At 44.7% G+C, this 25,764-nt stretch overlaps 1 protein-coding gene across 3 annotated transcripts in view; it reads left to right on the forward strand.

Annotated features, from left to right (window-relative positions):
• The window catches only part of BCLAF3 (BCLAF1 and THRAP3 family member 3), a 604,159-nt gene that overhangs the window by 439,824 nt on the left and 138,571 nt on the right, over positions 1–25,764 (forward strand). For all 3 annotated transcript variants that reach the window (XM_085622512.1, XM_085622513.1, XM_085622514.1), the window contains exon 11: positions 11,219–11,317. In XM_085622512.1, the coding sequence (XP_085478638.1) occupies positions 11,219–11,317 (99 nt within the window). The remainder of the gene's footprint in view (positions 1–11,218; positions 11,318–25,764) is intronic.

The following is a 25,764-nucleotide window of genomic DNA, read 5'->3' on the forward strand; positions in this document are numbered from 1 at the left end:
GATAGTCATTTTTATTATATTTACTCACCCTATAAAGGATAAGGATAGACAGGACCATGATTTCAATAATTTCCTAATTTCTTTGGTTTTTAGTTGCAAATTCGCTTGGGCAATTTCATCAATGTTATTACGAATTTGAATCCCTAAATATCGGATTTCCCCCTTGGAGTCGTGTTGGGAAAGGAGTAGATTCCACTGCATAATCTCAGTTTTTTGCTGGTTTATTTGGTACCCAGAGACCTCCCCAAAATTTGCCAACAATTTGTTCATGATGATAGTTGTCTCTGTTAAATTGTTCGAATAGACCATCAAATCGTCGGCGAATAGTGCCACTTTTATCTCCCAATTATTGAAGCTAAAGGGGATAAGATCATTGGAAATTCGAATCGTATTGGCCAGGGGCTCTATATATAAGTTGAAAAGTAATGGGTAAAGGGGGCACCCCTGTCTTGTGCCCCTCTTAATTTGAACGCTGTTTGTTGTAGCACCGTTTCTCAATATTTTCCCAGTCGGGCAGTGTAAATGTTTGCTATCGCCTTAGAAAAGTGTTGACCTAGGTTATTATGTGTGATAACTTGGTGTAAGTACGACCAGTTAACTCGGTCAAAGGCCTTGGCCGCATCTTAGGTAAATATTGCTAAAGGTACCTTCTCATGAGTTGCTAAATCTATGGCTCCTATCAATTGGTGTGTTAAGTCATGCAACTGTCTCCCTCTGATAAAGCCCTTTTGGTCCTCATGTATTAATTTGCTAGAGAGAGAACCAAGTCTTTTAGCCAATACCTGGCTGTACACTTTATAATCTGAGTTAAGAAGCGAGATTGGCCTATACGACTCGCAATGGGTGGGATCTTTCCCCGGTTTTAAAATCAGACTAATTGTGGCTTCGTTCCAAGATTTTGGGACTGGTAACTCCTCAAGAAAGATAGTATTAAATACATTTGTCAGTATAGGAGCTAATAGGTCTTTCAAAACAATGTAGATTTCATTTGGTAGGGCATCTGGGCCTGCCGCTTTATTTCTTTTAAGATTATTCATTACATCTAACACCTCCTTCTGGGTAATCCGATCGTACAGAGTACTACAAGAAACGCTATCGAGTTAAGAGGTTTGTGATTTGTTCAGGTAAGCTTCAACTGATGTTTGCCGTGGTACCAGATCCTCCCCATATAGTGTCTGAAAAAAGGACTCAAAAGCCTCTTCTATACCTGATTTGTCCTCAATCAGCTGAATGCTATTTTCTTTATGAATAGCGGTTATCTTACTTCGGTTGGAATCAGTCTCAAGCTTTCAAGCTAGAAACCTCCCACAGTTCTCCCCCCATTCATAGTTTGCTAGGGAACTAGCTTGCCATCTTTCTCTTATCCTTTTCTCTAGGAAGAGTGATAGTTCTTGTTTCTTTACCAAGCTCTCATTTATTAACTTTTTTTGATCTTCTTCTGACGTTGAACAATCTATTCTTGTTTGTAGTTCTAGTAAGTCTGATTCCAACCTCAAAATTTTAGAGTTCTTGGTTTTGTTTTTACCTGCTGCTATGCCAACTAATGTCCCTCTAATAACAGCTTTAAATGCTTCCCGCACTATTATGTCTGAGACTTCTCCCCCACTATCTTCCTTAAAATAGTTTTCACTTGTTGTTTTCAAGCTATCGATAACCTTTTGGTCTAATAAAAGAGACCGATCTAAAGTCCACCTCTTTTCACGCTTAGTTGACCCATAATTTATGTTTATTTGAACTGAAGAGTGATGTGCAGGATTGTGTTGCACTAAGTTAACTCTATTGCTTAAGGTTTTATCAACCAAAAAGAAATCTATTCTGGAGGTATGTCCGTATTTATAGTTCTTATTGGTATATTTATTAAGTCGATTACCTCTAGTTCTCCATATATCGACTAAGCTCAAATCTTCCATAAGTGTGGACAGGCATTGTCGCATCTTAGGCAAGTTAAGAGTTTTACTAGGGGGATATCTATCCGTCTTTGGGTCTAATAGGATATTAAAGTCTCCTCCCAAAATAATTGGTGTATGAAGCATTATCATCTGGGCATACAGGGAAGACAAAGGTTCGGGGTCATCCGTGTTAGGGCCATAATAGCCCACTATGGACAATGCACAACCTCCATATTTAATATTGGCTATGGCCCATCTACCTCTTGTATCTACAATTTGTGTAACCAACGTGCAATGTGGAGATTTTCTCAAACTAATTGAGACACCCTTAATGTTACATGACTGGGTTGTTTCTTCGATCCAGCTCTCATTTTTTGTACACTCAAGCCATTCTTCCCTGAGAAGATGAGTTTCCTGTAGTATAATTATATCTAGAGTTAAGTGTTTAAGATACTCAAAAATCTTTTGCCTCCGCCCCTTCGTTCTTAACCCATTCACATTCCACGTTAATATTATTAGATCAAACATTGGGCTGCCTTTCTACTGAATCGATTTTGATCCTAATTGCTATACATTTTACATATCGGCCAAATATATATTTTTTTTCATTTTCTCCCCTATGAGTCACAGAAATCTTGACTGTAGCCTGCCGAGTTCGAGTGGCAGGTGAAGAAAGTTTGGTAACTGTTTGAAACAAAGCTTTGTTGGAACAATGCGTGGATTCAATTGATTTGATGTAAAAGGCAGATTTTTCTGTGAGAATAAGTTTTTATTATGCGCAATTAGGACTTTCTATTTTTCTTTTTCTATTGGGTCATATGTTCTTCTCCAAATACGTGCCTGTCTGTGGTATCTCTGCTTAGCGGCTAGAAGTGTGTTGCCAAACCACTGTGCTGAAGGCTTACTTCTCTTAGATATTTTGAGTTTTGCAGGGGTCAATTTATTGAAAGCGGTGTTTATCCTGACTGAATAATTTATCAACATTAATTTAATGTCATTAGTCTCTTCTAGCTATGTTTCAACGAGAATGGAATTAAGTTCCGAAGCTTGGACCAAATGCCAAGCATGTGGCACAGCTGGTTTTCCTGTAACCTTATTGGAGGGACTTTTTCCCAAGAGCATAATTTCTCAGAGGACTGTACTGTTGTCTAACCAGGTTAAAGGAAGTAATTCTGGGTTAGACATGGCTGAATCATTTGAAAATATGCCATCCAGTGTGTGTCCGGCTAAGTGCGTGGAACCACCGACTAGCTGTTCCAATCTCAGCCCCAACAGGGTATCAACTAAAACGTCTGTGTCAGGACCCATCTGATTCTCCAGGTGAAAATTAAAGTCACCTAGTAGCGTGAATCCTGATTTAAAAAGTGAGGACTCCAAAAGAGAACCCATAGCCTAAATAAAAGAGGCTTTTTGTCTTGGTGGATGGTAAAGAAGAAGACCACTGAAGGACTGTGTTTTGGTTAGCTCAGAGTTAAACAAAAGGCCTTCATATTCAGAGGTCGTGGCTGGAGTAAACATGATCGTTAGAGTCATGGTAACTAACCGCTTTCCCGCCTGCTTTCTTATGGGCTCTATCCAACCTAAAAATAGCATAGCCGAACGGAACTGCCACTATCATCTCAGGACCTAAGGACTGATCTGCCCAAGTTTCTGTTACAAAAGCCACGTTTGGCTGGTATGTGTCCAAAAATTCAGCAAATTCAAAATTATGTTTAACCAGTGACCTGCCATTAATTAGCACACATTTACATTTTAATTTAGGCATAGAAGAGGTATTTACCAAATCCAAGTTCAAGGAAATGGTATGAGTGTTAGAGACAATAATGTTGGTGTTACATACTTGACAAGTGTGCCATAGCTCGTCTGGGAATGTGGGGCTACGTTTGGGGCCGTTGAGGGCCTTACCTGAGGGTTTGAGAGCCAGCAGAGCGTCTTTCGAATAAATCTTCTGCACCGTGCTATAAGGGTTCAGCTGCCCAGAGGGACGGTCCTTGGGCCTGGTCCAGGGGCAGATTGGCTTGCATTCAGCACAGACATGTTCTGTGATGTCCTAAGTAGCCAGTCATAGAGAGGGGCGTGTCTGGGGGCATTCCAGAGTCCAGCGCTAATGCAGCGCATAACGCTAAAACAGGTAGGGGAAAATGTAAACTATACTAGGGTCTAGCCACCCCTATCACAGATCACAGGCTCCCCTGCAATAAGTGAAATACTGGTAACGAAAGATAAGGCAAGAGGAATTTGGAGTAAAGGAAAAACATAAAACAATTAAAACCGGGGCTAGCCCTCTACTAAGATGGCGTCCGTGGGGGGCAAGAGCCAGGCAACTCCCAAACCAGTGCCGAAGCGGCCACAAGGAAAGCAAACTGGGCAGCATCTAACCTTGTCACCGGTGTGTTTTTATGGTGCTTGTTCCGTGGTGGCGATGTAACAGGGAGGAGTCCACTACACTTTACTTGTTTGGTTGGGTGTACCTTCCCCTTCTCTGGCTGCCTGCTCTTTCCCCCATTATATATTTTTGCCATGGAACTAGTTTGGCCTTCGAGCCATAGTTGGCCTGTTACTGGGCCTAGTGTGTTGTGCTGTTTAGACAGGGTGGATGTATGTCTTAATCCTTAGGTGGTGTTGGGGATTGCATTTTTTGGTTCTGTTTTTTATTTTTTGATGGTACAGCTTTGTAGTGGTGGGTGTATGGTTGGGATTCCTCTCTGTTTGATGTGGCGTGGCAGGTCAATTCCGATTGGAGCAAGATATGTGCGGGATCCTCATGTCTCAGTTTCTATATATCATTGTCCATGGCTGCTCAGATTAAACAGATTACATGGAGTGTGTGTGGCCTCTCTGCTTCTTTTAAATGATACACCGCACTCTCCTATCTAAAACATAGGGGCGCTCATATTGCGTTTCTACAGGAAACGCGTCTTACAGAACCTGAAGGTTGGACACTTAGGGCATGCTGATGGGGGCAACTTTATGCTACTCTGCTTTTTCAAGAGGCACTCTTATATGTATAAGAAATGGGGGTTTTCTTTCAATTGCACAGGGCGATTGCTGATCCAGATGGGAGGTATGCTTTGGTACTGGGTCTCTTGGATGGCAGGGATGTGGCTCTGCTGAATGGTTATTCCCCAAATGTCGATCAGACCTTGTGCCTAACTAAGCTGACTACTCTCCTATTACTGATGGTCCCCTATTTAAAAATAGTAGGGGGTCATTTCAACTGTGTGGCAGACCTGGGATTGGACAGGTCACACCTGCCACTGCACGCCGTGCCAACAGGTAGGCTGCCGGAGGCAGCTCGTGCTTTGGTGTTGCAGTGGGATCTTGTTGATTGCTGGAGAGTGAGGAATCCAGAGTCCAGAGTGTTCGCCTACTGTTATGGCCTACATGATCTTGAGGTCCGGCTTGATACACTCTATACCTGTAGGAAAATGTGAGTAAGGTAGCTGCAATAGAGTATTTGGCGAAAACATATTCCGATAACTTGCCTGGGTTGTGCTTCCTTATGGGGACCTCGCCCTGACCCACTATCCCTACTCGGTGATTAGACCCCGGGTTGCTTGAAGATCACGCTTGCCGAGCGCAGTTGAACGAGCAAATTACAAATTATTGGCTGGACAATGCAGGATCGGCCACCTCAGTGGGAGTGGAATGGGATGCCATGAAAGTGGTAGACCTGGGTTGCTGCACAGCTAACGTGATAAGCGTACAGACCCAGTTACATTTTGACAATCAACGGCAGGAGGTGGTGGTTGATGGTTTTCCCTCTGACTTGAGGAAACCCCAGAAGGTAGGTGGTGGCTAGTAGAGGAATGAAAGAAACTGTTTACCCTGTCAGTAGATCTGCAGCATTTTCATTACAGGGTGTAGCTGGCCATAGCACACTCTTAGCGTGATAAATAAAGCAAAATGTTGGTGTGCCTTTTTTACGGAGAAAGAGCCTAGGATACACCATAATCCAAGTGTGGGACATGATGCATTTACACAGGAGGGAATAAATGCTGCATTTCTCCTATATTATCGTGATCTATACTTGGCTGGGAGTGTTGGCAGTAAGGAGGATATGATTGACTATGTATTAGCTTCCTCACCTGTGACCATCAACATTACGGTGGCGTAGTGTTTAGGCGCAGACTTCACTGAGCAGAAAATACCTGCACGATTAAGGACATGGCGAGAGGGAAGGTACCTGGGCTGGGTGGTCTACCGATTGAATTTTATGCTACATTTGCCTCGGTTCTTGCCACTAGACTGACCTCTCTCTACAATGATTCGAGGAGGCATGGTTTGCTCACCTCCGCCTTATGGGGGTCTGCTATTGTATCTCTTCCTAAGAAGGCTAAGGACCTGTTCAACCTTGACTCGTATCGCCCTCTGTCAATGCTCAATGCTGGTTACAAAATATTGAGCAAGGTACTGGCAACCCAGCTGCTCCCACATATGTGCATTCTGGTTCACTCTGATCAGACTGGTTTCATTCCCATTCGTAGCACCATACACAACCATCATCAATTACTTCTGACTTTGGACCAGAGTGAGCAGTTACCAGCGTCGGCTCTAGTAGTTATGTCCTTAGACATCCAGAAAGCCTGTGATTAGCACCGTTGTGACTTTCTTTATGCAACGTTGTTTAGCATGTGCTTCGGCCTTCCATTTGTTAAGTGGATGAAGCTGCTTTATTGTGACCCACTGGACAGGATTGAACTGGCTCTCTAGTTTGATGTATTTTTGGTGGTAAGGGGCACCAGAAAAGGCTGCTCTTTATCGCCCCCCCTCCCTATTATATGCTCTAGCCGCGGAACCCTTTGTGCGCAAGGTCCACATTAGGCCTTGATTATCGTGGGCGGCCTCTAAAGACATGTATTTATCATTGTATGCAGGTGACGGACTGTTATATTTGAGAGGTGAAGACTCCAATGTTGGGGCAGTGGCATCTGGGCTGATGGATTTTGGTTTTCATTTGGGTCTGGTGGTCAACTGGGACAAATCTTGTATTTACCCCCTCCGTAATGATTCTACGGCCCCAATACTGCAATGGGAATTCGTGCTATGAGATACTTAAGGGTAACCATTTATCGCTCGGCAGACTTGATGTATGAGAGAAATTATGTCTGTGCTATCGCTAGCTTGAGACGCCTGGTGTCTTTCTGGATTACGCTGCCATTGTCAGTTAGTGTCCAGGTGGTGATCTCGAAAAGGATCATCCTGACCCTCATTAATATATTCTTAGCCATCCTGCTGGACTTACCGCGGAAATTCTTTTGGGAACTTTATAGCATTCTGCTTACATACCTGGGTACATTACGGCGCCGAGTGGCATTCTGGAAAATGCATTTACGAGTGACGGAGGGAGGCGAGCTACTCCCGATCTACTACCTGTAGACAGTTGCAGTGGGTGGCTCGCTGAAGGTCTTCCATATTGGACGGTGCGGCCACCACTGAGGTGAAGGGATCACTTTATAGGAGCTGTGGACTATCGTGCAGAATATCAATGTATTAAAATGAACGTTTTGCTTCGTTTGAGCTCATGCATTGCAGAGGACTCTGAACACAACGCCCTACAAGTGTGAACTACCGCTACTGGCGGCTTGGCAATGGGAGCACCTAAAAGGAAGCTTGGGAATCTGCAGGTGGGCGGAAGCCAGGGTCACGGTACTGGGTGATCATTTTATCGATGGGGAGTTTTGCCCCTTCTTAGAAGTTGAGGAAACATATGACCTCCCAGCAGGGCATTTCTTACTACATAGTGCCTTGGTACACAGGATACATGAATGGTGAAGTTGTGGAGTAGCCGAACCGCAGTAGCATGAATGTTTGCCCTACCCTTTTCATATCACGGGGCAACAAAACTGGCTGTCTGCTCTATAGAGCCCTATCAGACCTGATGAAACTGTGTTTGAGTTGAGAGATAGATTTAGGGTCACCCTTGTTGGATGCGACTTGGAGGAAAGTAATAGAATTCAACTGTCAGGTGTCTCTAAATGCTCGCTTCACACTCTTCCAGTTTTACTATTTACGTCAGGCTTATCTCACTCCCCAACACCTACGTACTTTGTTCCCAGCTGTGACTTCACTTGCTCTAGATGCGATGCAGGTTTCTTCCATATGGTATGTTAGTACCCCTCACTGGTGACTTATTGGACCACTCTCCTTCAGGTGGTCTGTGTAGCTACTGATCATGTGTTCGCACTCAGCCCCCAGATGTTCTTGTTGTTGAAATATTATACTTGATGCTGCTGGCTTCTATACTGATTTCCTATGCCTTTTATATCGAGCATTACATCACCCACCCCACCTGCTTAGCAACAGTTTTTTTGGTTTGAAATGCTAGTAAAAATATTTAAAACAAGAAAACAGTCCCCTGGCTCCCTGTGTCTGCCGACAGCATTTGGAAGCCTATCCTGCTACCCGTCAGTTTGTTCACTTCAATTGAGATTCTGGTGTGGAGGCTGCAGCCTCTTCTCCACTGCAGCCACTCTGCCTGGTCCCTTGGAGCCAAAGCGCTTGTGTTATATGGTTCCCACTACAAAAGTTAGGACTGCATAATGGGACAACAGGACTTCAGAATGAAGGTACTAAGTTCATCGAATGTTGGCCATATTCCTAGTTAGCTCTCAGTGCCTCATCCGAACCCCTAACATTTTTGGGGTGACAGATGATTTCGGCAGCCTCAAACATGACACTCTGATCCCCAAGGGAATAGTGGAAACAAATCTTACCCATTTCGTTGGGTACTTATGCATACCCATGGTAAACACAAGGAAAGATATGAATAAAGTTGTCAATACATTTACTGAAACAATCGAAACCTTGAATAGAAAGAATGGGTGCAATTATCAGGCAGACAAAACGAAGCAATGTAACTAGCATTATAAACACGGTGAAAACAATAAACAGTCCAACCATAGCAGTCTGATTTCTACATATATTTCTACCTGTCACTACCCCTACTGGGAGAGCATAGTGGATGTACCCTCTGTCTGATCTCTTAGGATACCCTGATTACCCATAACTGGACCAAGGAATCCGCTTGATGTGGAATTGGCAAACACTCTTCACAGGATGGAAGATCAGCTTAAGCAGAGCTGCATGTTGAACACAGCCTTCGTTCCAGGACTGTCATGGCTGGAGTGCCACTCTGGCCCATAAAGGGACAGTGCACTGTTTATATAATACAACTACTATGCTAGAGGTACAGCCTGATGCAATGATGTGTCTAGATGTTAGAAGCTGTCTCCGAATTGTCAACGCAAGCACTAGGATATCTTGTTCTGTTGTTCCTAGCCTTGAACAAAGTGTACAGATTGTCACAGGAAAGGCATTCTAAAAACAAGCAAGCATGTACAGTGTCTTCTCTAAATAATATTGTGCAACCAAAACATATAAAAATAACATTGCTAAAATGATGTTAGCCTAAAATGTAAAACTAAAATGTCGAACCAAAGTGGGCCCAAGAAGGTCTCACTACACTGGCGGTCTCCTGAATCCATGTAATGTTTTGTTGGATTCTTTCCATAAGGAACAGAATGTACCGTTCCATGGTTGATTGCAGGGGAGTTGAATCTTTGTTTCTGATGAAGATTTAGTCACTATGTTTGAGCCATAGCAGAGTAAACCGTTTGTGTTCTAAGATTAGACCTTGACAGAAAGCTTAATTTATCTCAGTTGCCCTGTTGATTATTCAGTAATGTCACATCATTTGTACCTGAATTGCAATTCATGTTAACACCTGTAAAATATTTTTGCCAATCTTTTGGGTTGATGAAACATTTACAGATACAGACTGATCCAAGCCCTGCAATGTAAGGAGAACATATTCCAGGGATTGCAAGATAAATCTAAAAACTATATTTGCATCATTACTTGCACCGAACCAGGCTTAGCTATGAGGCAAATGTATTCTATTTGGGGGTTAGTATGATGCACTTGTGAGTAAGAGCAGTCCCCTGCTCCTGGGTAACTCATTTTCCAATCTATTGGGACAAAGTTGCCACCTTTTCCTGAAGTCCTTGGCAATTGCCCCCACTGTGTCTTCTTGGCGGATCTGTTCGTATTACTGGCCATGACCACATTCAAATTCACTTCTAGAATAATCATGCACAAGAAATTCTGTTTGTCATTCTTTTTAGCATTAATGGAGATTAGAGTCATGAAAGCATTGTCACTTTCCCCTTGATTGTAATCAATATACCTACTCAGATAGGGACGGAATCTTGTTCTCTGTTTCTGCCAGGTGTCCAGGCTAGCATTCTGTTCGTCTTTCCCAGTTCATCAAAGAAGCGGGCTGTGGCTCCGACCCATCAGTGCACCGTGCTTCGAGGTGAGCACATGGGTAGTTGCACAATGGAACACTCATGAAGCGCAGCACTACGCATCTTGTGTACACATCACCATCTTGAAATCAGCAATGTTTACCATTGTAGTGTTTTATACGTGTAGATTCACTCTAATCTGAGTTGGATCTTTCTTTATACTCTGGCTATGTCAGCAACCTGTAATCATTTTATTGAGTTGTGTCTGACTCTTGGTGATTCAATGGATAAAATACCTCCAATTGTTTCAGTCAACAGCAATATTCTTGAGTTCTTGAATATTCTTGTTTGTTTCATTCTTGACTGTATCTAACCACCATGATCTTGGTCTTCCTCTTTTCCGTGTTCCTCCTCTTATTCCCAACATAATGTATTTTCTTTTCAAGGAGTCTTCTCTTCTCATTATGTGGGCAAAATATTGTAGCTTAATTTTTATCATAAACCATTCCAATGACAGTTCTGGCTTTATTCAGGTTATCTATTGATTGGTTCATTCTTCTAGCAGTTCATGGTATACTCAAAAGCATTCGCCAGCACCAGAGTTTGAAGGAGTCAATTCTTCAACTGACATTTCTATTAGTCGTCCAGCTTTTGTTTCAGTAAATACTATTGCTTTGACTATTCTTATCTTAACAGCTAACAATAATTCATCAACGATCATTGAGCAACTCTGACTACCAATATTGATACCTTGCCTTAGTCTGATGCAGACAGCCGGCTGCCAACACTTCTGTGCTACAGAGTGGCCATTACTCAAGCGTTTTTTTGTAAGATAATCCCCTGAATTGAGTGTCTGTGCTTTTTGGCCTTCATGATAAAGTTTAGGCTAGCACTAGCATCAGATGCTACAACATTGGACAAAGACAGTAAGATTAAAATGAGATAGCTCACAAATCTTTAGACATGCCGTCTTAGGTAATGCTCCTCACCCTGTGGAAGTGCTGATCATTTTAGTGGTGTCTACATAGCACCTAAACCTAAATTTGATTGTGTACTAAAATAAGTTTTTTTGCCTTGTAGCGAACATATCCCAGTTGGAGGACAAATGACCACTTTGCTGATAAAAGACCATACGGAAACCGTTTTGAGAATCCAAGAGCCATTGGGAGACCATTTAAGGTAACATATTTGTTTACTACATGCATCGTTAGTTGTGTAAATTCTGTGTCTAACACAATAGAAGCTGCACAACAGATATAACTGTCAGACATCAAAAAGTACATTTGCAGTACCTTCTGTTTATCATTTAAGCAGTATAAAGTGATTAGATGAAAAAAGGCACCCATTGCCTCCAACAAAATCACAAAATTCCATTGCGAGAATCTGCTTGTGGTGCACTTCAGTTGCATCGGAACTTGGGGACAAATCTCAGTGGATATCACTGATTTTTCTGTTGGCACACTACACAGAGTAAAGTTGGAATTGTTATCTGTTATGTTCTGATGGGTTTCTCTCGGCTCAATCGGATTCTCTTGTTATTTTCACTATGACCCAATAGCTAGGGATTGTACATTGGATATGACCTCATCCCTCAAAGATCAGAGGAAGGTTTTTCATATTTATCCAGCGTTACGTCTAGACAGCTTAGATTCATTCTCTTGCGTTTTCGCATGATCCTCATTCCTCTGATGCTAGGTTTCCAAGAGAAGCAATTTAAACATGCAGATTTGCTCCCATGTGATAATCAGTCGTCCCAGTCAGATCTTCACCTTGTATTGTTCTGTATATTTATCATACAGAAAGAGAAGCTTTCAGTCTTCCAATTTTAAGGCGCCATAATTTTATCAAATTCAGGGTGGCACTGTACTTTTTAAAGCCCCTCCCAGACCAATTTTTTGTTTTTCTGTAGCTACTTTTCTGTGGGCTTGCATGAGAAAGACCTGGGGTAGCCCAAGAAGTTAATAAATTAATTTTTGTAACCATGAACGCAACGAGGTACCCGGGCACATTAACCACTAAAAGCTTTATTATGACTTTAAAGTTTTATTTGATGCACAATACTGTCTGTATTTTATACAAAATGTGTCAGAAATGAATTTGTGCTTTTATGACCTCTAATACGTGATTGAATAAAGATTTTATAGAAAGTACAGTGCAGTCACAAATTGCTGCTTGATTTGCTTCCAGATGATAGATGTTAGATCTGGGGGTCTCTAGTTGGCAGGGGTAGGTACCACTGTCCAAATAGGGACCCTTGCTTCTAGTCAGGGTAAAGGGGTTACACTCTTTAGATAACCCTTGCTCACCCCCTTGGTAGCTTGGCACGAGCATACAGGCTTATCAAAGGCAATGTGTAAAATATTTGTACCAACACTCACAGTAACACAGTGAAAACACCACAAATGGACTCCACACTAGTGTAGATAAATAAAGTACTTTTATATAAACTCCACAAGACCAAAACGACAAAAATCCAACATACACAGTTCAAGAATATGGTTTCAAAAGAGTTCTTAGCTTAGCGACAAAATAATCCACATTAGCGTCGATTTTAGCCAAGAGTACCTGGTGATGCGATAAAAGTTCCTAGCGGCGCTCAGGCGTCGAAAAACAAGCAACAGCGTCAGTCCTGAGACCCTGGGGAAGCGATGCCACAACCCCGCTGCACGCAGCGGGCGTGTGCGATGAATCCGGTCTGTATGGGGAGTGAGGCGGTACTTGTATGGATTCCAAGGCGTAGCATCACCGGTAGAATTTTACTCGCAAAGGCACGATGCGACGATCTTTGATGGCTCTGCGACGATGTTCGCAGCGACGAAATGCGATCCGCTAATGAGCGGTGCGACGATCTCACCAGTGACGGCAGGTTCTGCGACGATACACGCAGTGACAGGAATCTTCCCGCTCCGGGGGCGATGCGCTCCGAAGATGAACGCGGCGTTGACGTTGCAGCGGTGACAGGCGCTGTGACGATCTTCGCGGCGACGGAAATTTTCTCGCTAAGCCGGCGGTGCGTGAAAAAGTTGCAGATCTTTTACTTCTTTTCTCTTGGTCAGCTTCCCAACAGCAGGCACAACTTCCAGAGGCCCCACAATTGGATCAAGCACTCTAGGAAGGGCAGAACTCACACAGCAGAGTCCAGGGGGAAGCTGGGGGTGAATGCCTTTTGTTCCTGGGACTTCTTAACAGGAGGCCAGCTCTACTCAGGCCCTTGGAGATTCCTTCAAGCCAAGGGACACAGCACACATCAAAGTCCTTCCCCTCTCCTTGGCAGCAAAGCAACTGCAGGTCAGCCTTACAGCAGGTCAGTCCTTCTTCAGTCTTCCAGCTTTCTCCTCGGCAGAGGTTCCTTCTTGATTCCAGGATGATCTAAATTCTTGGGATCAGGGTCCCAATATTTATACCCCAAAATCCTTTCTCCTCTGAGGGCAGAGGGGCCTTTGCCCAGTCCAAACCAGTTCTGGAGCACTCTGTTTACATGACTCCTTCTTTCCATTCACAGTGCAGGGCAGAAACATCAGACGCCCCACAGGAGGTGGAACCAGCATTGTGGAAGGAAATCACAGCCCTGGAGCACTTTGTTGACATGATTCCTTCTCTCTTTTCACAGAGCAGGGCAGAGACATCAGACGCACCACAGGGGGTGGAGCCAGCACTGTGGGGGGCAGGCACTGTCCTATTCAGGTCCCAGGTGCAACTCCTCCCTCCCATCTAGATGCAGATCTCTCTATTCAGCCATGTGCTGGCTCACCCTGTCTCCCGGAATTCCCCAGCCCCCTGGAATTCCCCAACCCCTGTCACTCAAACTCCAGACAAAGGCAGGTTTGGATGGTTAGACAAGAAAATTCCTACCTTCTAAAAGTGGTATTTTCAAACACAGAATGTTAAAACCAACTTCACTAAAAGATATATTTTATCATTCTGAGTTCAGGCATACTAAACCCGAATTTCTACCATGTTCCCTGAGTCAGTTTAGGATTATAAGATATAATAATCAAACGTCCCATTCTGGCTTATGGAGAACAGGTAGCCTTGCAATAGTGAAAAACGAAAATGGCTGTAATTCACTACCAGAGCATGTCACCCACACTAGTACATGCTCTGCCTTTCACATACACTGCACCCTGCCCAGGGGGGTACCTAGGGCCTTCCATAGGAGTGTCCAATGTGTATAGAAAGGGAAGGGTTAGGCCTGGCCAGTGTGGACACTGGTCAGGGCAGCATGGCAGTTAGCAACTGCACACAGGCACCGCAGTGGCAGGCCTGAGAAACCATTTTAGGGCTACTCATGTGGGTGGCACAATCAGTGCTGCAGGCTCACTGGTAGCATTTGAATCACCAACCCTGGCACACTTGGTGCACTGTACTAGGGACTTCCTGGTAACACAAATATGCCAATCATGGATAACCAATTACAATAACAATTTACCTAGGCAGCACTTGCACTTTGACACTGATCAGCAGTGGCAAAGTGCCCAAAGCATCTAAACCAGCAAAAACGAAATTAAGCACAGCGTCAAAAATACAGAAGGTAGAGGCAAAAAAGTCAGGAGAAAGCACGCCAAAGATGCCAGGTCTAACAATTGACAAATATACTTTATCCCCAACATCACTCTAGACATACCTGGGAAGTAACCATTGTCTACAAGGAATGAACTGCTGAATGAATCTAATTGTTGTTTTCAAATAACTACTTAGAACCATTGAAATCACATAAAACATGCAAACATTGTTTTGCTCGGTATGCCCTGAATCTCTCAATTTCAGAAGGCTCCCAGAAAGATTTCCATAGCCCCATGTGGATCTTACTTAGCGCTTCTCCTTCATAGAAATAAAAAGAGGCAGGTGGTTCTCACTCTTCTCTATGACCAGTTAGACACATTTAGATCCAGTGATTTGAGTCAGACAATCCTGTCAGAGAAGGTCTTATCTGCAGGGGTTATATGCAGTGCTTGAACCCTTACTCTGGTCCCTGAAACCAGGAGACACACTCAGCGGTTGGTGTTTTACAATGAAAGGTATTCATTTATCAGCACATAAACTTTATGTATCATAATAATGGAAATTATTTTGGTATTCTCAGTAGTTATAACTTAGAATAAAATGAACATTAGAAGAATCCAAAGCCGTTTTTCATTGCACATCTCTACTATTTGTAATGAATTAGTCTAAAACCTACAGAACACTTATGTATATTATCATCCTCATGATATTTGGTTGGATGAATGATTGGTATTTTTCCTAACTTAATTATGCCAAGCCATGTACTTATTTATCTCTGCGTTCCTTAGAAAGCTGTCAGGCCGGCAGTCAGATAATTGTGCTCTGGCATCTTCCCGTAACAATCAGTCCTTGTGTCTCGCTCCTCCCAAATCTCAGGTCTCGTTATACCCTTCTATGCAGTGATTCTCCATGAAGGGGTGAGGGGGAAGTTTGTGCAGTATTTTCATATCTAAACTGTACAGAACAAACAATGTCTTAAAGACTTGTTTGAAAAGCAAACTAATGTGTCTAACCTTGCTGCCACCTTCTTTCCACATCTAGGCTGTGCAAGGGTGGATGGCCTTGCAATATTACTTGCCACACATAGCTCTCTGGGCAGCAGAATGGAAGATTCTTCACTGCATTTTGGTTATTTATTTTGTTAGCGCTACTACTACCAGCCTGCTGCCATACAGTTAGGCCTGATTTGTGTGTAACTTGTCTGTGCCATTAGGAAAGCCATGCCACTTAAGAAGATTACAGAAGCTCACATCTGGCATGATTGAAGTTTTATTTTGGGCAGAAATTGGGAATACTGGTTGGCCTGAATAAAAACCCATGTGCTGATATTTATGTACAGGCCTTCGTTGTGATTGGTCTGAGCGCCGTGGTTCGGCTCTCAGATGGGGACTGGGGGCCTGGGCATGTTCCCCACCAGGGTGTGTAAAGCAGCCTGGTGGGGAACATGTTAAGTGAGCATGACACTTGGCCAGGCCAAGACGGCAGTGTGTGCACTCACCACACCTCTCAGGCTCCAACCCCAGCTCCGCGCTGCACTAACCCAGCCCCGTAGCAAAGAAAAAAAAATGATAACTAAGTTATTATCATTTGTTTTTATTTTTTTCTGCTCTTAGAGCAGTGGGGCGATTCTTCTCCACCTTAGCGGAGGAGCTGCCCCTGGCACAAAGACATAGTATTTACATATTTGATGAAGAAACAAAGGCATATTATGCAACGTAAGGTATTCCTTAATAATTTCAGAATGCAGAAGGCTAGTAGGGTACAAACAGCAATAGTGTTTGTGTCTGGTCGCAGCAAGAACACTACCAAATCAGAGGCGTCCTGCCCTCTTGCCCCAGTAGGAGGGGGTATCAGCGAGGGTTCTGGGATTGGGGCCAAACAAAAGTGTTCCTTGACAGGGGGCAAGGCAAAGAGCCCCAGAGCGGAGGCTTTGACGTCCAACACATTGGGCGCACAGGCCCTGTCTAAAGCGGATTTGGCAGTTATGATGGAAGCGTTTGTGGGTTCCCTTTTGGCAGGAATGGATTCTAAACTAGAACCGATCAAGCTACGTCCAGTTTCTATTGAGGGAAGGAACTTTTTAATCTGGCAAAATAAGATGGGCAGCAATGCAGATAACTATGGCCTCATGGCCTCACTGGGACACCTGAGCAACAAGGGTTTTAGTCAGCCTGGACTTTGTATTATAAATCAGGAGGACTTAACGTCCCGCTCTCACACACAGGAGAGTACCCTTCAACCCACAACGCCTCCCGCTTCTGGTCTTAAAGGAAGGGTCAAAGGGAAAAGGATCACCTCTTGAGAACCCCAGGATGAAGGCCAGCCTTCATATGACAGGACCATTAGGAGGTAGCCTGGGTTAGGAGGGGAATCCACCCTAATGAATGGAGCACCAGGTACGCAGATTCAGGGCCCAATTACCTTCCACTTACCACTGGAAGCCACACCGTATGTTGTGGTCCTGGGCAATGTACTTATGATAAAGCCAGGCACTACTGAGGGCTTCCATCAGCTAAAGAACAAAGTATTGCAATGGCTGAAAAACAACACAATTTTGTGGGTTAGAGCGGAGAGATACATCAATGTGGTGCGGAGAGTTGCCTGGGTAGGGGGGTCTTAAAAGAATTGTGGTGGCGACTGTGTCATAATCAATTTTAATCGAACACATGTGGCAGGGAGAATCCTCCATGCGACTAGCTCATGTACCACCTTAGGTCCTGCCACTTTTATTGTGGCCCTCTCCACAGGTTTTTTCTATAGCCCTCCATATCTGCAACATCTCATGGATCATGGCGCCCAAGGAGGCCTCCCGTTTCAAATGTCTTTGCCCCCTGGGGCTCTTGGACAAGTGTGACTGACTCCCAGCGACAGTGCCCGTGAATATTACGACTCCCATCTCACATCCCGATCCTATTCATCAGCCTGACCAATGCAGTCCTGGAGCCAATTCCTTGGATGGCAATTACTGTAAACTTATTTCATAAAATATTGCCAGTCTGAGAAGAAAGCTCACGGACCTAGGATGGTGCTGTCTTGTAAAAAGGTTTGATGTCATATGTTTGCAGGGGACGTGGGCCATTGAAAAATCTTCTTTTATGGAGGGGTAAAAGTCCTTTTTTGTGCCTGCTAACCCTTCAAGGGTTGGTCGATCCAAGGGTGGCCTGGTTGTTTATGTTTCTCTTATGTTGAAATGTAGTATTGTAATATTGGTAACAGATAACCCATGCTTGCAGGCTTTGTTATTCTCATGTGGGTCTTATAAACCATTGCTTTTGAAGTTTTACAATGCCACATCATCTCTTCCAGAGGTTTGTAATGTATCCCGGCTGGGTGTCTTTTTGACCAATCTTAACGTCTCCATCGTCATATGATGCAACTTGTATTGTTTGGAGATTTTGAGATCCATTTATGGGAGATCCAAGATCGCTGGGCACAGGGAGTTTATCCTGTCCCCGTCTATCAGGGATGCACTTAGAACACAGGGGTCAGGGTGATAACCTCAATGCCCTAGTGAGTGAATTCGATCTTTATCAGCAATGGGCAAACTGGACCCATGCCAGACTGATATTACCCCCACTTTCAAAGGGAATGTGGGTGACTCATTTATTGATTTTATTTTTTTCTTTATCACCTTTTCTTACCGAATATCGGAATTTTCCATCAAAGTGACCATCCATAGTGACCATAACCCTCTGTGTCTTAAAGCTAGCTGGGACCTATTTGGCCAGAATAAGGGAGGGGGAGGAATGGGGGACTATTGCAAGCCACAGATGGGGTAGAAGGCTTTAATGGGCTCAGATTATTCCTGATTCTTCCCACAAGACTCTACCAGTCAAAGGTTTCATGGAGTTACAGATATGCCTCCATTGGATGTTGTGAATTGGTCGAGGGTGCCCTGTTTGGGGCCTGCCCCTCCCAGGCTTGTCCTCGCCCATCGTGAATGGAGGCTTGAGGCGCTGCGGCCGCACAGGGGAGAGGCACCGGTAGTGCGGGATCAGACGTGTGTCCTGGGAGGGTAGCCCCAGTGTGGGACAGGAGGCGTAGGATCCGAATGTGTGCAAGCCCGGGCCGCAAAGCTATGCCGCCGAAATATAGAGGGGCCTCCGGTCCAGCCAGGAGCGTGTATTCAGCACGGCAGTCACGCTCCTGCTCCTCAGGCAGCGGGGGCCAGTCCCTGGAGAGCCCCACCACCTCCTCAACGGGGATCGCGACAGGGGTAGCCGGCGTTTATTGTGTGTGGACGGCCAGAGATAATATTGGGGATATCAGCCCAATCTTGAGGCCCCTCCTGACCACCACCAGATGAGTGAAGCATCTAGCGGGGCCCCGGGCAGGTCATCATGCTTGTGCGGCCGCAGCACGCTCTAGCCCACTAACTGGGCAATCCCAGGGGTCACTCAGGCTAGGCTGGCCGGCAAGTATATCCAATCCCCTGGGACCATCAGAGGCCCCAGTCTGGCCCACACGTCAGCACAGTATCACCCCAGGTAGGGGGGGAGAGGGAAGGGGGCGCCAGCGGTAATGAAAAATGGCAGATATGGATGCAGGCTTGGCGCTCACCTCCTGGGGCTGCGATCCCCCTCCTTCATTTATTGTACAGTTTCACACGCCTAGAGTTTATGCCGCCGACGAGTAGAGTTGTGGTACAGCTATGGCAGGTTAAAACCCGACAGATGGGCTGGAATCGAAAACTCACCCAGCAAACTCCCCTGTGGCAGGGTATGTATCTCTGCTCAGTGGCCGCCCTGAAGGGGTTCCGGGGGTGGGACCTTATGGGGATCTCGACCCTTGGGGATGTGTTACGGGGCACAACATTGAAATCATTCCAACTACAGGCTGACTTTGATCTACATAAGTCCCAATTTTACACATTTCTTCAACTCCGACATGCACTCACCCCCCTGATTCACACATTAGAGACCCTCCCCGAATTTCATCCCCTGGAGGGCCGCTTGCTAATGGGTGATCTTGGTCTTCACAAGATCAGGCAAATATATCATACTCTGACGACTCACACGCCCGCTACCCTCGACAAGACACGACTTGCGTTGCAGGCCGACATTCCAGACATGACTGATGACGACTGGGCCGAAGCCATCGCCAGCCCGAGTGGTGCGGTGGTCTCCACACGGTATCGGCTAATCCAGTTCAAATACATACACCGGGCGTATTATACAGGGCTCGACTCTGGCGGATGGGAGTTATCCAGTCTCCTACATGTCTGAGGTGTGACCGGGAGAAGCGGTAATTTCTACACACGGTTTGGAGCTGCACTGCGTTGCAACCCTTTTGGCGCAGGATTAGGCCTGCCTGAATGAGGTGCTGTCGTGGGAGCTCCCACTCGACCCACGACCTTTCCTGTTACATTCCACTGACGATATTGAGGGGAATCGGTACAAGCCACACTTACTGTTTCTGGCTCCTACCATTGCCAAGAGGAATATAGTGCAATTGTGGAAGGCGACATCTCCCCGACCCTGGGTAAATGGAAGACCGAGTTAGACAAATATATGGGGGCCGAGACAATGCCCGGCGATGCCCTGCAAAACACTGCAAGATTTGGACCCGATGGGCGACGTATCGGGGAATCGACCTTCCCCCTCTGCCAGATACGGACCCCAAGGGGGTCATCGCAAAAGGACCGAGTCTGTTGTCATGTGGCTGCAATGGAAAGTCTCCACAAGACATGCTCCATTTTCTGATGTTCCGCAGTTTTTCTGACCTACCCAGAAAGTCTTATATCATTCCGATTTTTAAAAAAAGGCTAATTTTAGGCAAGAGCGTCCCGCTTATATCTTTTTAATAATGCTCATGGGTAGAACAGTTTTCTATGTGCTTAGCTTTTTCAAATCTGCACTTAGGCTTAGGTCTAGTTGTGATTAATCAGTGCGTTTCTAATACATTATTTATGCCACTATGCACTTTGTAATGTTCTGCACATCTTTTCTGTTTATTAATTGTTTTACAGGATGTGATTAGTTGTATTTAACTGGCTATTCTTCTTTACCTGGCCTTGGCTGTGTGACTCTGGTGTCATTTGTACCTGTTTTTCATATTTAGTCTGGGTTATTATTTTAACTGGCATGTTTTAATCTAGGAATTTCTCCTCTGTATTCTGTGTGTGCTTTTATGGTTTTCGTGCAAGAAATCGAATAAAGACTGATTGAACTCATTCCACTGAGGGAAATTGAACAATTCCTTTCAATGGAAAGGAAACTTTGAGTCACATTCTTTGCTTCTAGCAGGCCCTTGAGAATGGAAGGAGACACGGGCTCAAACCTTAATTTCTTGCATATGGTACCCATTGGTGCAATTACGCAGTTTTTTTTGCTCTGAGTGGTGACGTTACAAGAATGTCACTCCATTTTACCAAATATATGGATAGGGTTTCCAAAAACTTTGATGGGCTTAATTCTGTAAGACAGCGGAAGATTTAGGCCTAGTCTAATGAAAGAATAGATTAAACAAGAATCCTTGGCAAAGCAATAGCTCTGGTGTTGACTGCCAAACTTTTGAGGTAGCTAACTCTTCTTTGATTTGTTGTGGTTTTTATAATATTGCCATTGACCATGGCAACCAACAGAGTGGAGTCCGATTATCTGCTGTGCTGGTTTGGGGACTCCATCAAATATCTAGGTAACTGGATTCATAAAAATAGTTACATGATCCTCAACGAGAGGATCCGCGACGAGAAGATCCTCAACGAGACTGGTAACTGACAAAGAGACGAGTCAGCTGGATAGATGTATATCACTACAACTGTATAGCTGGTGGGATGGTACTAATTAAAGTTGTCTTATATTTGTAAGCATAATCATTCCACTACATAGAACTTTTATCTTAAGCTCTAATCCATCTTCTCTCGCTTGACATGTATGTGTAACATTTCAGGCGTGAGCTGTGAAACCTTGACGCTCCCATTTGGGAAGGGAGGTTTTGCTCTGCCCAACTTTGAGGTGTACTTTTAGGTGCCAGGGAGCCAATTTGCAACAGCTTGTTGTCACTCACCACCCAGGTCTCCACATATGATTATCTAACTGGAGCAATTAAGGGGGGGCACTCTGCAGACCATATTAGCTGCAATGTTGATGAGATCATGGTCGGACACGGAGAGTCTCTACTGCACAAGCTGGGTGTGATGCAAATTGGGCAAGACTCTTGGCTGTACCCTGTTTTATTCTCTGATGCTATCACTGATGCACTGACTTTAATTCTCTTTTCTCTGAACGATTATAAAGAGCTATCTCCAAACTGACATTTTCACATACTGTCACTGGCGACATGCAGTTAATTAATCTTACTCTGTTTCTGAAGGAACCTCCTGCATTTAAACCGTTAATTATTATACAAACCTCTGCCACTCAATGATGGGTATGAAAATCATATTATAGAGTGATACACCTAAGAAGTGGTAGGGTGCTCGAGGGTAAAACTGCCTGGAGAATGGAAAGAAAGGAAATAATTCGGACACATGGAGTCTCTACTGCTGTTCCAAGGTAGCAGCAATTTCTGTGAATTATAGCCATCACTTACTGTACTTTAAAATCATACATCACATTTTCTGTACACCAAAAACCTTTCTCAAATCGGACACTTTTTAGGAACTGAGAGTGCCGCTTATTCAGCAATGCACACGCTGATTTTATATGTCATCTGGAACTACCCTAATCTGAAAGAATTCTGTATGCAAACTTTTCATGTCTTTCCAGAAGGCTTGATTCCAGCTTCTCCTGTGATCATGATGTTGGGCTAAGTAAAGGACATTCCTATGGTTCTTAGGAGGTTTGCAGCTTTAGCATTATTGCTAGCTAAGTGTAGAGCTACCTTGACCTAGGAGAGAGTTCCGTGCTTCTAAATTCTGATTGGCCATAGGATTTGACAACTTGTAATAATAGGGCAAACAAAGTTCAATCAGCCCCCCAGGAGGTTTTGCAACAATAATTTAAACATTTGGAGGCATAAAAATTGAAATTTTGCGGCACACAGTTGCATTTTTGCAATGAATACAGAATTACAATGCAAAAATGTTTTTCATCTTTTTTTTCCCCACCCAGACTTTTATAGAGCGCGAACTAGACCCGAGACATCAGGTATCAGAGCGCTTTACATGAGCACCAGTTTCGTTACATGAGGACACATTCATTTTTGTTAGGCACGGGGAGATTAAGTGATTTGCCCAGAATCACAGGATGTTGAGCATCGTTGTCGAGACTCGAACCCGGTTCCCAAACTTTGAGGTAAATCGCTCTAACAGTAAGGCTACATCCTCTCCCCCTATTCTTGGTTGAATAGCCCAGTGAGGTAATCCCTTCCCAAAAGACCATTCCATATAACGGCTCCCCTAAAAGCCATCCCCAAAGACCCATATACCTGGCTTCCTGCCTCCCTCCCGTGTCCCCCCTCCCCTTAACTGTCTCTGTAAATTTTAGACATAAAGGCTCTAGTATGACAGTCCATTGTGCAGGTTGGAGGAGGTGTGCATTCCTGCTGTGTCCATTTTTTGTAGCTAGCCCTTTGGTTTCCTTGTGTGAACTTACCAATCACATAAACCCATTGGAAGAACATCAACTTTTTCATTGCTGTTTGCTCTGTGTACTCCTGTATCCAGTGGACGGTGGCTATTGCCTCTTCAATCCAGACTATGTTGTAGCTGGAGTGTGGGGCATTTTGAAATATATGATTTTATAGAGTTACCCAGTGGCGGTCGCCCTGGGTAGTTATAGTTAAGATTGTGTTTCCATAGGAAAAACATTTTTCGGTTTGCCTATAACATTGGTGCCATCTTAATGAAACTTCCCCCCAAAAAAATGTCTTCCACCTCAGCTTCTTACAGGTAAGTTTCAGGGTGAGCTGTTAAGTGGGGGCCGAGAAAAAGGAGGCTCTAGATTGGAATGATGACTGTGCTTGACATCATGGCCTCTGTCCGAGGTTGTTGGCTCCCTCTCCCTGGACCCAGGCCAGAGGGCGCATGTTGTGGAGAACACAGTGACGAGGCCCAAGGGGTTTTGAGTGTCTTGTAGGCACCTACAGCTGACTGTCGGGGGGCTATGGCAGGTCACACCTTTGCTTGAGGGGAAAATATTTCTCAAGACTTGGAAGCACGCCAGCTGCCTGGGTCACAACCTTTTGTCTTTGGGAGATGTAGCAATCTTGTACTCGTGCAGGTGCCGCCGGGCGTCTAGAGGGCTAATCTAGATGGCCGAAACTAAGTAACTATTTCTTTCCATGTTAGGTGGTTCCGACTGTCTAGTCAGTGGGGCGCCAGCTGAGGCAATGTGCATCATTGGCTGGTGTAGTTGAAGACTGGGAATGGCTGGTTCACGAGGCATAGTCGAAGACCTGTGACTGTTTGACCTTTCTGCTAATGGGAAAGTCCGATAATTGCATAGAGCTCTGATTGAGTTTCAGCCTGGCCAGAAAGTGTGGGTCATGGGCCCCCTTAGAGCCTCGGGCTCTACAGTACAAGTGGCCCAGGCCATTTGAGGTAAAGGAGCTTAAGAGTGATGTCACTTATCTGGTGCACTGGCAAACTCCTACTAATCCATTGCAGGTCCTGCTTGTGAATCACCTCAAACCACGTTTTGAGAGGACTGGGTTGACCATGCTGTTGATCACAGGTGATGGGGTGCAAATGGAGACTGAACCTCTCCTGGACCTTCTGTCCTTCTTGGAGCAGGATGTGTCAGTAGAGGGGTTAGTCTCCGCCCTAGTCGGATCCCGAAGCAACAGGGAGACTGCCTCCAGATGCTGGGGCTGTTTTCTCCTTTGCAACCAGGGGACCTGTGCCACCTTGCGCTCCAGAGTATGTGGTGTCCAAGGAGTGTTGGGGGAACCTGAGCTGGGAGTTGATACTGTCTTAGGTCTCCAGATCCAGAGAACGTCATTGCCTGACATTGAGGCCTCTGTCCAAGGTTGTTGGCTCCCTCTCCCTACAAGGTGCTTTGTTGTGGATAACACCGTGACGAGGCCCGAGAGGTTTTGTGTCCCTTGTGGGAACCTACAGCTGATTGTCGGGGCTACGGCAGGTCACATCTCCGTTTGAGGGAAAACAATTCTCCAGACTTGGAAGCTCGCCAGCTTCCTGAGTCACAACCTTTAATGTATGGGGAGGAAGGGAATAGTGATCCCGCACTTGTGCAGGTGCCACCGGGCACCTGGTGGTCTAAGTAACTGTTTCTTTTTGTGCTAAGCGGTTCTGACTGTCTAGTCAATGGGGTGCCAGCCAGGGCAACGTGTATCGTTTGCTTGTGTAGTTGAAGACTGAGGGGCTGGGTCACGAGGCATAGTCAAAGACCTGTGACTGTTTGACCTTTCTGTTAATGGGAAAGTCCAATAATTGCGTATAACTGTAAGGTGTTTATACAATGTGTATTTCGTTTTGATTTCAATAGAGAAGTTTGACAATTTTGTATAACTGTAGAGTGTATATACAATGTGTATCTCATTTTGATTTCAGTGTATGTGTGTGTAATACTAAGGCAAATGTTTTATTGATATGGTGTGGAGTCTTTTTGTGGTGTACACAGTGTGTTGAGAGGGTGGCGCTATGCCAATACTTTACACTCGACCCCTGAGGATAAACCTGACTGCTCGATGCCAAGCTACCAGAGGGTGAGCACAGGTTATCGGACAAGTGTATTGTACTCATCCTATTTGTAACAGTGGATCCTGACTGGCTTCGAGGCGTCCCAGTCATACCAAAACCGCTGGGTCTAACACTCTCCTACCCATGTAATAAAGGAGAGGAGGAATAAATTGGCCCAAGTCAACCTAGTGGCACCAGATTGTGCAACAAGAATGCGGTATCCTGAACTCCTGGGCATGAGCATCTGTCCTCCAATCAAGCTGCCCCTTCAAGGGAAACTTCTGTCTCGGCAGCAGGGCAAGGTCCTGAATCTTGGCCTGCACAGTCTCCACTTCTGTGCTTGGGGTTTTAGCAGGTGGAATTGACTTCTTTTGACGTAGATCCTGAGGTTGTCAATGTCATTTTGGCAGCCATAATAAGTCAAGTCAAGATTAACTTTATTTCTGCTCAGAGAACCATAAAAAGATTTACAGAATAAAAAGGGTTAAAATACAATATATACAAGATTCACGATAACACATTAAAATCTCCACACAAT

The sequence above is a fragment of the Triturus cristatus genome, chromosome 8 (genome assembly GCF_964204655.1).
Source record: "Triturus cristatus chromosome 8, aTriCri1.1, whole genome shotgun sequence".
Taxonomy (NCBI): Eukaryota; Metazoa; Chordata; class Amphibia; order Caudata; family Salamandridae; genus Triturus; species Triturus cristatus.